At 35.8% G+C, this 13,885-nt stretch overlaps 1 protein-coding gene across 7 annotated transcripts in view; it reads left to right on the top strand.

Moving 5' to 3' along the window:
- The first annotated feature begins 2,851 nt into the window (after window positions 1–2,851).
- The window catches only part of LOC131060393 (uncharacterized), a 337,900-nt gene continuing 326,866 nt past the window's right edge, over window positions 2,852–13,885 (top strand). For all 7 annotated transcript variants that reach the window (XR_009110349.2, XM_057993610.2, XM_057993609.2 and 4 more), the window contains exon 1: window positions 2,852–3,206. Coding sequence is in view for 6 of the 7 variants with exons in the window: in XM_057993610.2 (XP_057849593.2) it covers window positions 2,963–3,206 (244 nt within the window). In the remaining variant the exon portion in view is untranslated. The remainder of the gene's footprint in view (window positions 3,207–13,885) is intronic.

The raw sequence follows: 13,885 nt of genomic DNA, 5'->3' as shown, positions 1-13,885 counted from the left end.
ATTGACAACATTAAGAAATCATATATAGGTTCACAAACCAACTATATCATTCTTTATTTCTTTCTCCAAAATTGAATAGTTCACAAACTCGTTCTTTCCTATACAAGATCTAAAAACATAGTCTTTATCCCCTAAGAATTGTCAAGAATTAAGCTAAAAAAACAACTTCTTACATGTTACATTCCCAAGCATTTATAGATTTTTAGTATTGTAATTGATTCTTTTTTTATTTGGGAGTTTTATAAAGCTTTAATAAATAAAGTACAAATAAATCTCAAGAGTACATTTTTAGATAGTTTTATTATAAGCATAAGGATAAAGAAGTAATAATAAAATGATAGATCTTTCTCTAATTTTGATAAGCATACAACTGTCAAGGTATCCATTCAAACAATTTACTCACCTTGTCATTTCATTGTAATGTTCAAAAGTGTCACTTATATTACTTTCTTTATAGTATGCATCCATTATAATGTTGTAATTAGTGTGGTCTAAAGCCAAACCCTTTTCCATCAATTTGTTCTAAGATTTTTGGCCTCAATTAAGTTTTCTTTCTTGCAAAGTCCATTAATAAGAACATTTTAAGTGACTACACCAAACACAATGCCCTTTTAATCATTCTTATATAGACTTAAAAGCTTTAGACATAATTCCTTCTGAAACAAGCAAGGTATAAATAACAACATGTATTGAATCAAACCCTTCTTAGATAGCTAGCTCCATTGCTTCTTGCATCTCACCCACTTTCCTAAAGCCATTGAATATTGCATCAAGTATAACCACATTAGGAATCAAACCATTTTATATCATTACATTATGCAAAATAAAATAAAATAGTTTCTTCTAGATTTCTTTTCTTAAAACATTTATCAATTATGATGTTTTAAGTTACATTGCATGTCTTCAAACCCTTATCACACGTTACATTAGACATTTCCACTACTTTATCAATTTGTCCTTTTTTTGTTAGGTCCATGGCCTAAGAAATAGTAAACCCTCATGTGATTGCTCAACCAAAAAAAGGGGAAGGTGAAACCATACCTATGTAATTGCAGAGTACCCAAACACTACAAGAGAGAAGTATACCAAACAAAGTTCTTGCTATGATTCATAATTTGCTAATAATGGGAAAATCTAAATGAATAAAATAGTATCCTTTGTGACATTAAATGATATCCCCGTGTTTCTCTAAGAAAACAAATAATTAGGATAATTTAAAATTTTCATGTAAAAAATGAAAGGTAGTGGAATATATAAGAAAGTCTATGTTAAGATAATTTAGCTAAAAACAATGTGGTCCACATGACAAGCCACTAAGCATCATGTAGTTATTGATGAATATACTATTAAAATATATTTTCATTAATAATATAATATTAAGGTAAATTTATTTGTTAGGAATACATGGATTATGATGAAGTAGACACTTTTGTAAGAATTTGTATATTTCTTTATATGGCCAATAAGATGCATGAAAGACAAAAAAATATTTGATGTAAATTTTTACTATAAAATATTATGATGTGATCGAGTTGCCAAAGAGAGATAAATACTTCCCTTTTCATAAATAGCCTTGTTGCTATGTAAAGACACAAGTAGTGATACATGGAAAGCCCATCGATACTCCACTATAGTTCAATAAAAGTAAATATCCATATTCCAACTTGACTAATAATATTCAAAATGATGTGGCAAGACATCTTAATGATGAAAAAGACAAAACAAATATTCTTGACAATATAAATGCAAAGACACGTATAAAATAACAAGGACACACACATTAGACTAAACATAATAATTTCATTTCATAAAATCTACAAAGGTGAAAAATCTAGCAAGAATGAGCTTTGTGCCCCTCATATCATTGTATCGACAAGTATATTTATTATATCACCAAAATAGGTTAATTGGAGCCATATAAAACATCTACAATCTTCTTCACACTTGTTATACAATTCTTGCAACTTAGAAACAATATCTCTTACACTTGCATTCTTACAAAGAACATGAAAATTGAAGGTTCTATATTTGGGCACAAGTTATAATATCCGCACTATCCTTCCATGGTGCCATAATGGAATAAAGTATGTGAATTGAACCAATTCAAGTGCAAAAACCCTTCAAATTTTGTTCTCTATCATGATAGCCATATATCACTATTTTCTAGATCGATGATTTGAAATTTGTTAACCTTGATCTTGAGATTCATTAACCTAGACCTTGAAGTGATTACAATGTTCAAATTGCAACCTTGAATTTGTGTCCTATTTATTTAGACATTTGTCAACTTATGCATATCTAAATTAGTGGTGCTTAAAACCATTGATATGCCCTGCTATGAAATAGTGAATCCACAATGTGCCTTGACTATAACCAGACCTTGTGTACACACTTAACATTGTTTGAACAAGCTTAAATACACACTAAGTAAGATGCATATGCATGCACATTTACTTTATTATATGCAAATGCTCACATAATTCTATGGATACCTTTTTGTAAATGTTTATTAATTATAATACAATATGAACTTATGATCCATAAATGATCCATAGCTTTATTCTTTTATACATCACTATAAAATTCAGTTTTGAATGTTTTCTATATGATTTGACGAGTACTAACTAGTTAACTTGAACCGTGATTAATTTTAAATTTAGAAAGTAAAATTCAAGACATCAATTACACCCACAATTATAATTCTGAAAATATAACATATAAACTGAAAAATAAATTTAAGTCCATTAAAAAAATCAATAAATTTTATATAAAAATACATCATTAAGAAAAAAACAAATTTAATATAAAACAAATAACAATACGTGCTCACCCTAACTTACGAGGTCCTTTATACTGGATCCTCAAATCCGAAATGCGAATCACCTAATCGCGGTCCTAAAGTCGTCCTTAGTTTTAATTTTCCCAGTAGCTTGTTGGAGTAATATTCATCGCGGTTTCAATAATGGCCGAAAATTCTAATTTATCGTCATCTGCAACCAATTCTCCAATTCGCGTGTCCGAATATTTACCGCATCTCCTTCATTTTACGCTCTCGCAGGCTGTAAGAGACACTCCAGAGTTTTCCTCCCCTTTGCCATTGGATTTTTGTGCAAAACTTTTGCAGAGCGAGCCTCAAAATGCCTGCTGTTGCTCTCAATATCACCAATCCAAGCAGGAGAGCAATTGTTGTGATTGTGTATGTCACGGTGAGTTTGTTTCGATAAACAATTTTCTATCATTTTCATATTCTGCATATTATATATTTTAAAAACTTGTATATTTCCAACCCATTCTGGAAGTTTCTTGCTTCTCAAGAATACTAAAATAGTTCCATGACTTCCTCAAAACATTTTGGACAGTTTTAAATTGTTAAATATATCTAAAAATTATTCTGTAAGTTTCCACTCTAAATAGTTCTAATATAGTTTGATGATTTCTTCCTTAAAACATTAAATTTGAAATTATTTTCACTCTTTGCATTTTATGAATTGTGACGGCTCTCTCTGTTATTATTTTACTAATTAATGTTCAGAGGTATTCTACAATGCCAACAAGGAGTGGAGTATAATGATGTAGACTTTTAACAAAAACTCTTACCTATTACCTTAAATTTGATAATGTGAAAATATTAATATCTAATATTTTAAAATAATTAACATAAAAAACTACGTCTTAATAAAATAACTTATTAAGTAAATAAAATAGCTCAAGTTGATCTGTAAATGTATTTAAAATATGTATACTAATCTAATTGTTGAAAACTTTTTCAAGTTTTGCTAAAATACCTGACACATAGATTAGAAATTGTACCTGACACATAGTTTAGAATTTGTTTATTTACATCACTCCGTGATTATTTTTTTTCCTTAAATTTTAATTGCTAACTTTTTTTTTGCTTGTTTTTCTATACAAAATTCTCCAACAGTTTTGCTTGAATGCTTTCAACCAACAAATGTTTTTTTTCAGTTATTATTGTTTTTAATTTTATTCTACTCAAATATATATATTTTTTTTGATAAAAGTGGATGAACCACTGAAATTATATTAAATCTTTATATTTTTTACATGGTGTCTGGTTCAATGAGCACTGAAGGGAAAGAACCAGTAAGAAAACCCTTCAGTATTGCTCAAGAAAACAAAAGCCTATCTACCCATTACAAAAGCCCATAGGCAACCCAAATACAACCCCTGATTACATCATACATGGCATTAGATATAAAGGAAGCTTGAAAAAAGCTTGTAGGAATCAGTGAAAAAGATAGCATCCCAAAATGAAGCCACCATGTCCTAAACAAAATCAGTGCCATCACCCCAAAGAAACCAAACTGTCTATGTACCACATGAATCCAAGGCCCTGCAGAGAACAAAACACACAGCCAGAAGGGAACCAAGTAAAAGCAGTCCTGACAACACAAAAATGGTTAGCAAACATATGCCCATCCATATAATAAGCAGAGAAGGATGGAGAAAACCCTCAGGAATCAGGGTGAGGCCAATCCATAAAACAGTCCAAAGCAAAAGCCATAACAACAACAACAAGATAAGGAGCCATCTGCACCACCAAATAAACTGCACTTTCCAGTTCCTCAGAAAAAGCCACCAACCACCAATTTTGCCAAGAAATCTCCAAAACATGCAGAGCATTGTGTAATAGAAAGAAAAAAACAAAAAAGAATGAATGTCATACCTGCACACCATCTAGAATATAACAAAAAAAAGGATAACCGTTGTATGATTATCTTATCATCATGAGAGAAAATGCCGAGCAAGAGACCTCATACCAAAAGATGAAAATTCCCTCATATCTTTACAACAGACCCAATCATTAAAGCATCTGCCTAAATGATAGGGTACCCACGGAGCGAAATGATTCAACAGAAGGACCAGCTCTACTTAATGTGAAATGAAAGCTCATAGCAAAATTACCCACATCTAACCGCAAAGAGAAATGATTACCAAAAAAGCAGAATATCAGACTCAATGTATTTTAACAAAATCCAACCACGAAAATTAATGATTAACATAGAAAATCCGATACCAAAGCAGTCCCCAAGATGTCCAAAGGAAAACCAAGGTATCCATCTACCGTGATGATAATCCCGTAAGCCCAACAAGAAGCTACATGGGACAAGTCAATGCCAAGCAAGAAGCCCAATAAATACCAAAACTGCTAGCCGATCATAAGGCATCCCACTTCTGACCATATAGGAAATAATTACACAAGAACCTATACGATCTCACTCTTATAAGTTGCCAAATAACTTGGCACAAAGCTGAAAAATAAAGAAAGACCAAAGACAATCTCTAAACTAACAAAAGAAGAACGAAGATATCCATCAACAGAAGTATCCATAATATTCAAAAAAGCAGCCATAGAACAAAACATGATAATCAACCCAAATCCCATTAACTGTCAAATAAGTGTCCGCCGAGCATAAAATTGCCCCTCCAACCTCCATACTGAATAAGGAGCTACTACCAGAAATAGCTATAACAGAAATGCTGTCATAAGGCAAGACACCATCCCCCCTATAACCATACAAGGAAGTAGAACACCCCACAAAGCAAGGAGATGGGAGAGGTCAATCGAACAAAAGGCAAATCCAAAAAATGGAAACCACAACAAACTCTCTCCTTAATGAGGAGATTCTCCCAATAAATGTCAATAGCAAAGATATTGCCCCAAAGGCCAACACCCTCATTATAGGCACTTACGAAAGAACAACCACACCAAGAATAGGGAATGAAGGAAGTTTCTGAATGGAAGGTCTGTTAAGAGAGAAGTTTCATGCAAGAGATAGGAAAGTCCGAAGGGGCAAGTTCTATATGATCAGCACCCTCAACAACAGCCTTGTTTGCAAGAAAATCCGCGAAAACATTAATTTCTCTAAAACAGTGAAAAATAGAGAAAGTGGAAAAACCATTTAGTTGGAGGAGAATGTGCTCTAAAAAATACTGCAAGTGCCAAGAGAGACACTTTTTGCTAGCAACCGCCTGAAAGACCAGCATTGAATCACCTTCAATAACAATATCCTTAATGTTTAAAAAAAGAGCAAGTTCAAGTCCAAAGGATAAAGCCTGAAACTCAGCCACATTATTAGTGCCATGACCAATATATTTACCCACTTCTTTGATGATCTTAGAAGAGTGATAAAATAATTACCCCAATCCCAGACCTCCCCGGATTGCCCTTAGAGGCCCCATCAAACTGAAGTTTGAATGAAGGGAAAGGAGGAGGACTCCATTTAGCCATCTTGCGCTTAAGAAGCGAAGATAATCCATCTGTTATAACCCCATGAGAAGGCATCAAATGAAGTGAAGACCATCGCCAAGTAACCCAATTGTTGGTGTTGGAAATAAGCCACACTCGGATCGACGATGGATTGGTCCAAGAGGGGCCAGTAGCTTAGTGGTAGAGCACTCCAACAGCATATGAAAGGTCCTAGGTTCGAGTCCTAGCTGGTCCATGTCTCAACATGGTATCAGAGCCAAGTTGATCGAACTTGAGGCTATTCAATTTCATGAACAATTTAAGACACAAAGTTATATACTACATCACATTTCTCCAATGGCCAGCGCTATCAGATTCGAAGATAGACTCGGAGGTGGCGATGATTTTTCAGCCTGGAAGTTCAGAATCCACATGATCTTAAAGGAGAACAAAGTGGATTCATTTGTTCAAACTAAAAATGACCAACCTAAAAATGAACCTGACAAAACGACATGGATTGAAGGAAATGAAAAAGCCATCAAAATAATAGTTGATGGGGTGAGAAACAACATAATGCCCATCATAAGAAAACATCAGACAGCCTATAAAATGTTCAAAGCGCTTGAAAGCACATTTGAGATTTCGAATGCAAGTTGAACTCTGACATTAAAACGAGAAATAAATCATATCACCATGAACAAGGGGGCGACAATCAACTCCTACTTTATGCGGATATCAACTCTAAGAGATGAACTAGCTACTCTAGATTACGAGATCAAAAGCAAAGAGTTAACACTCATTGCTCTAGATGGGTTGCCTAGTGGATGGAGTACATTCGTCCAAGGCATCAATGCAAGGTCCAAATATCCTAAGTTTGAAAGATTAAGGGACGATTGTCTCCAAGAAGAATCAAGATTGAACAAAACAGGAATGAAACATAAGAATATAGATGAAGACCTACAAGTCCTAAACACTAACTCCACCAAGCAAAACAAGAAAAGGCGGTTTAGAAAGAGAAAAGGTCGTCAAGGTAAGAATACTTCAAAGAAGGACTTATCTCACATCCAATGTTACAGATGTGATCAGTTCGGACACTATGTTGCATAGTGCCCGGAAAGAACCAAGAAACATGCTACATTTGCTAAAGCAGGAAAGACTTGTTGTCCTCATTTTTGTTTCCAAAAATGAAGGACCATTACGTTGAAATTTTTGTAAAAAAATGAAAAATTTTACTCTATGGCACGCTTCCCGAGGCATAATTTCAACTAATCCTTGGACTGGCTTAATCCTCAGTCCATTCTCGAACTATGTTTCGAATTTCGTCCAATTCTGGGTTCGTTTGCTATGCCTTTCCTTCAATTTCGGGTTTTAAAACCCCGACTGCAGGTGGAGAATTTTCTTCAAACTGCAAGTTTTAATGATATTCATTGTTTTGGTCTTTGTAGAGGAATTTTTGACTGATTACATGTGCACTTTTATTTCAAATATGTTACTTGTAATTTGTTTTAAGTTTCCCCTTTGTTGTTTTTATCTTTTTATTGTTTTTTGGTCATGTTTAATTAAAATAGGGATTTTTTGGCTCAACTGCAAGTAAACTTGCAGTTTGGTCAAAAAACCCCTACTTTAATGGTTTTTACATGTAATAAGGATTTTAAATCCCCATTACATATGTGCAAGTGTTTCTAACTTGTTGTAGGGATTTTATTTCCCTTTTACAAGTATTTTAAACTTGCAGGTTGCTCCAAAAAACCCGATTTTGCCTTGCAAGTGCATTTTTGACAATTTTAAACTTGTCATTTGTCCAAAAAAACCCGATTTTGGCTTTATAAGTGAAAAAGTAAAAAATAAAACTTGCAATTTGTCTAAAAAAACCTGATTTTGGCTTGTAAGTGGAAAAAGTGAAAATAAAACTTGTTATTTTCTCCCCAAAACCCGATTTGCATGATTTTGGGTAATTCGAACTTGTTGTTTGTCTCCCAAAACCTGATTTGCATGAAAAATGGATTTGTTGAAGATGTCAAAGCGATTTTTTGGGGAGATTTGCTAGAGATGCAAGGTGTTTAGGATTCTATCCTATTCTCGTGCATTTACAAACACATTTTTCGCCATTTAGAGTTTATTATTACTAGTTTTTGGAGCTAAATCAGCAAAAACGTGGTTCTTTCAATCCACATTTTGGGCGTTTTTTACTCGACAAATCTGCAATCTCCTAAAGCGTTTTGCCCTCTCTCACCTAGGCATGGAGTTTGGGATAAGATTCGAGCCATTTAATGATCCATTGATGATGCATTGAATACCATGTTTTTTGCAAAAACGTGATTCCTTTGTCTGCAAATTTGAAGGGTTTAAATGCCACGAATCTTTGATAAGAGGAATCGTTTTTGCTTTCCATTCTAAGGCGTTGGGATTTGAGGAAGATTTGACCTCTTCTTGTGCCTCCAAGTTTGCATTTTGCTGCCATATAAGACATTCTTGCAAAAACATGTAAAGGGTTTGGCATTGCGGTTTGGGTTTGTTGACCGGTTTTGCTTCTTCATTCCAAGAATTGTTGCGTTATTGGAGAAGCATTTGCATTTTTAAGAAAGGTATGTTCTCTTTCCATTCTTTCCTTCATTTTATTGTTTTCTTGTTTTCTTTATTTTCGTTCTTAGTTGCATTTTTGGCATGTGTTGTTCTTCCCCCAAAAATTGGTTTTTGTGAAAGAAATCTTCCCCTTGGTATGCAATTGTTGAATTGCATTGTTCTTCCCAAAATTCCCTCTTTACTTGTATTCGGGATTTTTAATCTCGATTACAAGTTCGCTGGAAATTCTTGTTCTTCCCCTACGGTTAATGAATTTAACCATTTTTGGTTAAAATTCCAAGTTGAAAAGTGTGAAATACCCCTCCCTTGCAAATTCGGGTTTTAAAAACCGGATTAAATGTTGAAGAGTTCTTCCCATTTTCATGAAAATGACTTTCCCAGATTTTCCCATTTCTATCCATTCATGTTCCCCATATCCATACTTTCCATTTCCATCATTTCCCGCAAGTCAAAATCTCATTTTTCGTCCATTTCTCCATTTTCGAATTTACAAGTGTACTTGTATTCGGGTTTTAAAACCCCGATTGCATGTATGTCCTTTCCAACTTGTATACTAGCGAAAATTCTCCCAAGATCCGAAATTGGTCAAAGTCAAGATTTTCCCATTTCTACATATTTCCCCTCTTCCTCTCTCAAAATCGTGAAATTCAAAAATCAAAGTTTTACCCATTTGAAGAAGGAAGAATGATATTTGCAGCTGACTATGATGTTGCCTTAACTCTTTTAAGTCTTCATCACAGCATTCCAGGTTCACAATCAATGTCAGATTTGCCGACATCTTCAACTCCAAAGAAAATGAAATACAAATATGACAAATATCAGAATGAGGTTGCACCTTCCCAGGTTTCTTCTCCTTTGGATCGCATCAGAGACATGGAGATAGGGCACGTTGATATGGCAGAATTCATCAATAGGGTAGAAGATCCACAGGATAACAACTTGCAGCGGCTGTTGGACAGCCATATCCATCATGCATCTTCCTTCCCAGTGGCTGCCCTAGAACCTGAGTTCGTTCTTGCATGCGCCCATCATTTTGACAAGGATTCAAGAGTCATAAAAAATGATGATGGTGAAGCTATAATTCGTCTTGATGCGGATACAATCGAGAAGGTCTTCAAAATACCTCCTGCATTTGTTTATATGGAAATCACCAAAGAAAGTGCAGCAGAGTATTATGTGAAAAGGGAAAAAGATTGCAAGCGACACATAAATAGGTGGATCCAAGAGCCACGTCCTTCCTTTTCAAGGTGGGCAAAGTTGTACCGTTGTGATTTCAAATGGGAGATAGGAGACACCATCACTCTTCTCAGTAGGATGATAGGCCTTGAGCATTCCAATGTCTTTGAGCCATGGATGTATCAATTCATTATGTTCATACGGCAGTCACATCACATTTCATGGGGTGAAGTCATTAGCGATGCCTTGTGCGAACAACTTGCAGCAGTTCCTACCACCATGACCTTCTTCATGAATTCTTATTTGGTATATTTAGTAGCATCACTTAGACACTTTCCAGGTCTTTCTACCAAGGGTGATTGCTCGCTTATACTAGTTTGGGAATATTATGACCAGTTGCCATTGAAACCCAGTAGACTGCATTTTAGAAGGGTCCAAGATGCATTCTTTGGATATTTCATGTGTCAGTTTGACATAGATCTCAGGAACAAAAGAGTATCAGATGAGGCATGGGTCAAGGTGTCTGAGTATGGGTGTTTGTTCCTGCAATTTCCCACCTTCACCTATATGAAGATTGGATGCTATGATGTTCAGCCGTACATGCTTCCAAGATACCCAATCGATAAGATAATTCTTATGGAGTAGGGAAGACAGATCATGGCTGTTCATACTTTTCAGTTTGCTAGACACAAGGTTGGAATGGGGATCTCTACCACAAACCCATTGAAAATTGGTCGATACTCCCTCGTCACATCTGTGAAGGCTAAGGCCATGGAGGCTGAATTGCAAGAAATCAAGCTTAAGAGGTTCAAACCTAGAGCTGATTTTGATTATAGAGGTATGAAGGAGAAGATCAAGAAATCCTTTGTGCATGTTCATCGCATTGAAGACATTTGGGTAGATCTCCGCACAGAAGCCGAAATTCTGAAGATGGATTACTGCAGGCTCACTGTTGAGCAAATTGTTGACTTGAACTTGGCAAATATCCCACAAGGGATGATTGATGACGGGCATATACTTGATCCTGAATACATTTCATGGAGGGTTGAGGAAGCTCCACTTCCTTTGATCCAATGGTCACACAAGGAGTGCGTCTCCATCCTTGACAGATTTCAGCCTATCTTGGCCAACACTAATGCATGGCTGAAAAGTAATGCTGTTAGACTTATCAAAATTAAGGTTGGTAAAGAAGATGATTCTACGGGGCCTCTCGGACGAAAGTCTGAAATTTAGATTGATAACAAGGAGGGTGCTTCATCTTCGGGCACGAGGATCAAGTTATGAGTTAGTTGTGCAGTAGTGCTTCCTCCTGAGGAGACGACTATTCGTGGGAAGGAGAAATCACGGTTCCATGTTCAGGTGATCGATCTGGATAATCCAGAAGAGGGGCAACAATTTGACGATGCTCCTAAGTCTCCAGTTTCAGACTCGCCTCACGAGGTCATTCCTCTAGTTTCCATTGAGACGCCTCTTTCTCCTCTTGATTTGCTCGTAGATGAGTCTCCTTAGAAAGCAGTTCCCATTTCAGCATATGAGCCTTCTCCTGATCGATGACAAGAAAGTGTGTTGAAAGTTCCTGAAGATAATCCCACTTGCATTCAGTTATCAGAAATTGATACTTCCACTTCTGGTTTTGAAGAATTCATGAGGCAATCTTCATGTCCTTTGGTAACTAAGCAAACCGTGGTTGCTGTCCAAACAGATATTCGTCCCAGGGTGACCACGGCAATTCAAACAGAAACTGCTTCTCCTTTACCTACGGCTGCTACTGGAAGTGAGTTGATGACTTTGCCTCCATGGCTTAGTTCTTTCACCCCGAAAAGGAAGAAGCAAGAGATCTCACCTGATGCCTTTGACTACCAGCAACTCAAACAATCCAGATCCAAAGTTGCTAAGAAGGCCGAGACTATCTCTAGGGTAACTGTTGATAGTAACAAGATGAAAGTAGCTGAAATTGTGGAACCTATTGCAGATAAGCCACTTGATGAAATGTCAGCTGCTGATTATAAGGTTACAAGGATAGAATTGGGCAAGCAAACACATGAGGTCATTAAACATGATGCTCAGTTTTCTGTTTCTTTACTGGTGCAAAGGTGTGACAATCTTCTTGCGAAGAAAGACAAGCTAGAAGAGGAAAATCGATAGCTTTGGCAGCCATTCATAAAATCACAAAACCTGCTGCTGAAGGGAGTAACTCCATAGGTTCTTTTGGTTCCCAAGAATCGATTCGTGGAGTGGAAAAGGCTGCTCAGAAAGTACAAGCACTAGATTCCTGGGTTGATCAGCTTCATGATCAATGTGTACAAGTAGTAAAGGACATTGTTCAAATAATGTTTAAGTTGGAAACCATTGAAGAGAAACTGGATCAGACTTCTAACACTTTCAAAAAGAATCTGGAAAGTGTTGAGAAAAGTCTGGCAATCTGGCGTACCATGCCCCAACAACAGTTGAGTATTTTGCAGGAGCATGCCATCATCTCTTCCAGGGTCATGTACTTGGAATTTGAAGAACTCATGGAAAACAAGACCCTTGTTCTTAAATCCCTCATTGACGAGATCGGTGATGCAAGGAGATTCCGGGATGAAGTTTATCGATGTATTGTCTCACATTGTGAAAGGGCCTCTTGCAATATAGTAAGTCAGGATGGAGAGTTGATTCCAGAAGAAGAAGTTCTTGCTGATTTACAGATGAGGATTCATAATGAATGGAGGAGCGAACAATTCTCGGCAGCTTCAATTCAAGCATTGATGAAACACCAAGCCTTTTTGCATGAAATCCAGTCTATCCTGGATAAAAACAATTCCGCGCTCCTCCGCTGTCACGACACTATTGTGAAGACTATGGTTGTTGCCAAGAACACCCATGAACCGAATCCTGAGGAACTACAAGCGAGCATCTGGAAATTTCAAGGATTCATGTCTTCACAAAACGCAACTTAAGTGTTTTTCAACACTTAGTTGAATTTTCCCTCTTTTGTAATCTTTAGTTGTAATTTTGTTTTGACAAGTTACATGTAAAAGTATTTTTTGTAAAATGCAAGTTACACATTATTTGCACTTTTGTAATTACATGCAAGACAACTACAAGTTGTGTTCGATTAGGACTGTAGTTGGAATAAGTCTTAGTTAGTTGGAGTAACTCTTAGTTAGTTAATGAAGTCTCAGTTAGTTATTGAATGAGTCTTGGTGGTTGAGAGAATCTCTCAAGTTAGTTAGGATCCTCCCACCTTTTTCTCAAGGCTCCTCTTCTATAAATACTTGAGGGCTCTATTGTAATTTTTATCTTTGGAAAAGCAAGCAAAAACTCTGCCAAATTTACAGCAAGAAGTCTTTGAGCTTATGTATGTGAATTGAAGGTTTTGAAGAATAATAAAGAAGGATTACTCAAGTTTTGAGTCTTTGAGCTATAAGTTTGAGTTTGACTCTTTTTATTTATTCTATGCAAAGTGTTTCTAAAGGAGCTTAGTCCAATCTGATTTGAAGTCTTTGAGCTGCAAGTAGAGAAGATTAATTAAAATAGGAAATCTCTAGAAGGAGCAGCAAGTCTTTGAGCTTGCGTCCATTCTTGAGAAAAATTATTGTTTGATAAGAAATAGCAGCAAGTCTTTGAGCTTGCATTAGTTCTTGTCTTTGTGTTGAAAGAATAGATTATTCCAGTCTTTGAGTTGTTATCTTTTATTCGTTGTAAAAATTTAGTATAGCAAAAGGTAGATAGGACTTCCAATAGTCAAGTCTTTGAGCTTGATATTGCTGTCCCGTCCTGAAGGAAGTGACGGAAGTCTTTGCGCTTTCAGGAAACTTCATTTCCTTTCTCTTATTTCACTTGAAAGTGGTTACTGCTGTTTTTCAATCTCTATCCTTTTCTGTGAAGAGAAAAGGATATTGTCTTTCTTGAAAAAAAAAGAAAGATTGCTGT

This window comes from Cryptomeria japonica, chromosome 4, assembly GCF_030272615.1.
Source record: "Cryptomeria japonica chromosome 4, Sugi_1.0, whole genome shotgun sequence".
NCBI classification, from domain to species: Eukaryota; Viridiplantae; Streptophyta; class Pinopsida; order Cupressales; family Cupressaceae; genus Cryptomeria; species Cryptomeria japonica.
The sequence above is the reverse complement of the archived record's forward strand: the minus strand, read 5'-3'. Positions and strand labels throughout refer to the sequence as shown.